This window comes from Cibotium barometz, chromosome 8 (assembly GCF_041138505.1).
Source record: "Cibotium barometz isolate CiBa-2024 chromosome 8, ASM4113850v1, whole genome shotgun sequence".
NCBI lineage: Eukaryota > Viridiplantae > Streptophyta > Polypodiopsida > Cyatheales > Cibotiaceae > Cibotium > Cibotium barometz.
Genome location: NC_141053.1, coordinates 57965446 through 57968596, shown reverse-complemented (window position 1 = coordinate 57968596; position 3151 = coordinate 57965446). Strand labels below are relative to the sequence as shown.

General features: G+C 45.0%; 1 protein-coding gene across 2 annotated transcripts; it reads left to right on the top strand.

The window, feature by feature from the left end:
• The first annotated feature begins 375 nt into the window (after positions 1-375).
• On the top strand, positions 376-2257 carry LOC147636471 (F-box/kelch-repeat protein At5g15710-like). Of its 2 annotated transcripts, XM_086801915.1 has the most exons (2): positions 376-513; positions 612-2257. In XM_086801915.1, exon 2 carries the CDS (start codon positions 755-757, stop codon positions 2078-2080), a length of 1326 nt encoding a protein of 441 aa, XP_086658041.1. In that variant the 5' UTR covers positions 376-513; positions 612-754; the 3' UTR covers positions 2081-2257. The 2 variants fall into 2 exon arrangements, with proteins under 2 accessions (XP_086658041.1, XP_086658040.1); XM_086801914.1 differs by lacking the exon at positions 376-513 and having other exon boundaries at positions 532-2257.
• Positions 2258-3151: the final 894 nt, after the last annotated feature.

Sequence of the window (3151 nt, the reverse complement as noted above, 5' to 3'; positions counted from 1 at the left end):
CTGTATATTTACAAAGGTTCTCAACCATGTAGAACCTTGTTGAAATATGCTTGTATAAATATCTACATTTGTCTTGAGCAAGGAATGCATGGCATCGTCGAAGGGGTCATCTTTCAAGTTGGTCGAACTTGTTGGCTAAAGCAAAAATAAGGAGAGTGAACTGTGACACAATCACTATAGGACTTGCTCGAGAGGAAAGGCCTTGGGGCAGTAAAAATTGTATTCCAAAATAAAGGAAAGGCCTCGGGGCATCTTTCTAGTTGGTCGAACTTGTTGGCTAAAACAAAAATAAGGAGAGTGAACCGTGACACAATCACTATAGGACTTGTGGGCAATTGGGTAACACTTTCTTAGTTATGTATAGAATCATACCTTAAATTTTCAGCATATTATTTTCTTAGTAATAAATAGAACCATACCTAAATTTTCAGCATATTATTTAGTTTTTGTAGGTTAAGTTGGAACCACTTCGACTGTGGTCAAAAAGGTGCGTTGACCGTACGGACTTAGAAGGTAGAGTCTCTCCCTATTGTGTTCGTGATTGTGTTTGTGTGTGATTCCATGGAGGATTAACGCAATGACGGATTTATCGCTCACTTACCTGTGTATAGGCGGAGAACCCCCTCCGACCTGCTTCTCCAGCAGCGCTTTCTCTCAGTGGGTGCATACAGGGGCGATCAAAGAATTGCCCCTGGTCGGCCAACTCTCTCTCCAGCAGGTGGACAATGTGTATCCCTTTCTTCCCCTCAATGGCATGATACAGCTCAAGGACCAGGTATGCCCAGACACAGATGATAACATGAGCTCAGATGAAGACACCATAGCCAACAATGCCATAGAACTGCCTCTTCTTTGGGGGCACACCACACAGGACCATGCCCACCATCACCAGTGCATGGATGGCACCATCTGGAATAACCTCCCACATGACCTCATGGAGAAAATCATCGCCTTCCTCCATGTCCCTGATGCTGTACGCCTCTGTGTAGTCTCGAAGCAGTGGAACTCCATTACCTCCTCCCCTAACTTCCTCAAAACTTTTGCTGAGTCTCACAATGGTGGATCTTCTGCACTCATGTTCCAGTGTGACTCTGTGAAGAATAAGGTGCAGACTCCATGGCTCGCTGTGTACGACACCGTTGATAACAAGTGGTATTCAATGACATTGAACTTCCTTCCAACACCTCCCACAGTCCCTTTCATGAACTACACTGTTGTCTCTGCAAGTGGAGGTCTGCTTTGCCTGTGGCCGGAGCCGCGAAAAACTTGGAAATCTGTAGGCTTTGTTGTCTGCAACCCTGTGACCCGGAATTGGAAAGAGTTGCCCTGTCGCAGCCAGGACAATCGAATGCCTGATCTTGTGGCCATGTTTGTGGATTATGCCCAGTGCTGCTACAAGGTCCTTGTAATTACAGAAACCATTGTAGGCTTACACGCAGCGGTGACTACTGAGTTGTATGATTCCAGGAGCTGCAAATGGAAGCTAACAGGCACACAGGCCTCATCTGGAGGGAAGTTTAAGTCTAATGTTGTAAGTGGAGGTAAGGTCTTCTTTGTTTATGCAGAAACACCGCATTGGTTTAAGATCAAGGTTTATGACATGGAGGAACAACAGTGGAGATCATCCATATCCTTACCCGCTTTCTTCTATGAGACTCCAGAGGAGTTTGGAACTCCAGATTTTCTGGATTGCAATGGACGCTTGTTATTGGTAGGGAGACTGGGTAAGCACTCCAGTAAGGAGGAAGTAGTAATTTGGGAACTCGACCCCTCCGTCAATGATATTGACAGTTGGAGAGAGGTGGACAGAATGCCACAGGACATTGCAAGGGAATTCCTTGGGTGTCTAGTATTTGGTCACTATTACTGCATCAGCAGGGGTGACCAGATCTTCTTCATAGCATCCTTCAAAGCTCCCATGCTGGTCTATGATGTGCTGAAGAGAGCTTGGAGCTGGTGGGCTTGGCCGTTTTATGAGAAATATGCAAGTAGATTCCCTGTATTTGGATTTGTCAAAGCGCCAGTGATGTTTCCTCCTTTTGGCTTTGCTTTTGATCTTCACTTCAACATACTTGTTTAAAACATGCCAAGCTAAAATAAGAGTAAAATAAATTGTGCTGTTGCTATTTAAGATTTCAGACACTTTGATCTATGTAACCGTATTTCATAGGTTGCCGAGCTTGACTCTTTGATATTGCTGATTATCAAACATATAAATATTTATGTTTTGAAGAATGTAAGGGCTTTCGACAGCTAATGTGTTTAAAATTTTGTGTATGTTTTTTGGCTTGTTTGAACCTTCTAGTTGTGGATGGAGTTTGATAAAGTGCACTCTTGCATGTGCATGCGGGGAGAGAGAGAGAGAGAGAGAGAGAGAGAGAGAGAGAGAGAGAGAGAGAGAGAAGAAAAGAAAAGATATATTAACGTCTATGGAAGGCCAGATTGGCCTATGAGACAAATCTGTATACAACACGTCCATGTCCTGAGTATCATGGAAAGAAAAACTGAAATGAAAAGCTAATCCTAGTCATATGCAGTCACTGTCTAGCATGCTATAGATGTACAATCATGATAGGTGGTATACTACTAATTCCACCCAATGGAGATGGTGGGATGTAGTACATCATACATGGGGCATGGGGCGAGGAGGACTCACATCTGATTGTGCCGTGGTGTAGCCTCTGGACTCTCTCCTCCATAGCTTTGCAGTATTGTGCCTGGATCTGGGAGACTGGGCCTGATGGAGTAGTGGTGGTTTGTGTCTGGGTAGTCGCGATCTCCTGGGTAGTGGTGGTTTGTGTCTGGGTAGTCGCGATCTCCTGGCGGCTGTGATCTCTGAGGCTTTCTATAGTGTGAACCCTTGTCAGGAGGTAGATGATACAGCGGGAGGGGGATCGCTGATAGGCCTGAAGAAGCTGGTGATGTGTGGTTGGGATCTCTGGCTTTGCACCTGTAGAAGCCTCTCTCTATGTCAGTGTAGCTCAAGGAGGAAAAAGCCTGAGCATCTCTAATGAGGATACTCCATCACCCGGCTAAGTGGGCCAAAACCCTCTTTGAACAAGCAGTGGTATCTCCCTCTGATCTCATAATATACACATATGTAATGCTCCTCTGTCTCTACCTCTCTGTGGCATAATCTGCATACTCTGTC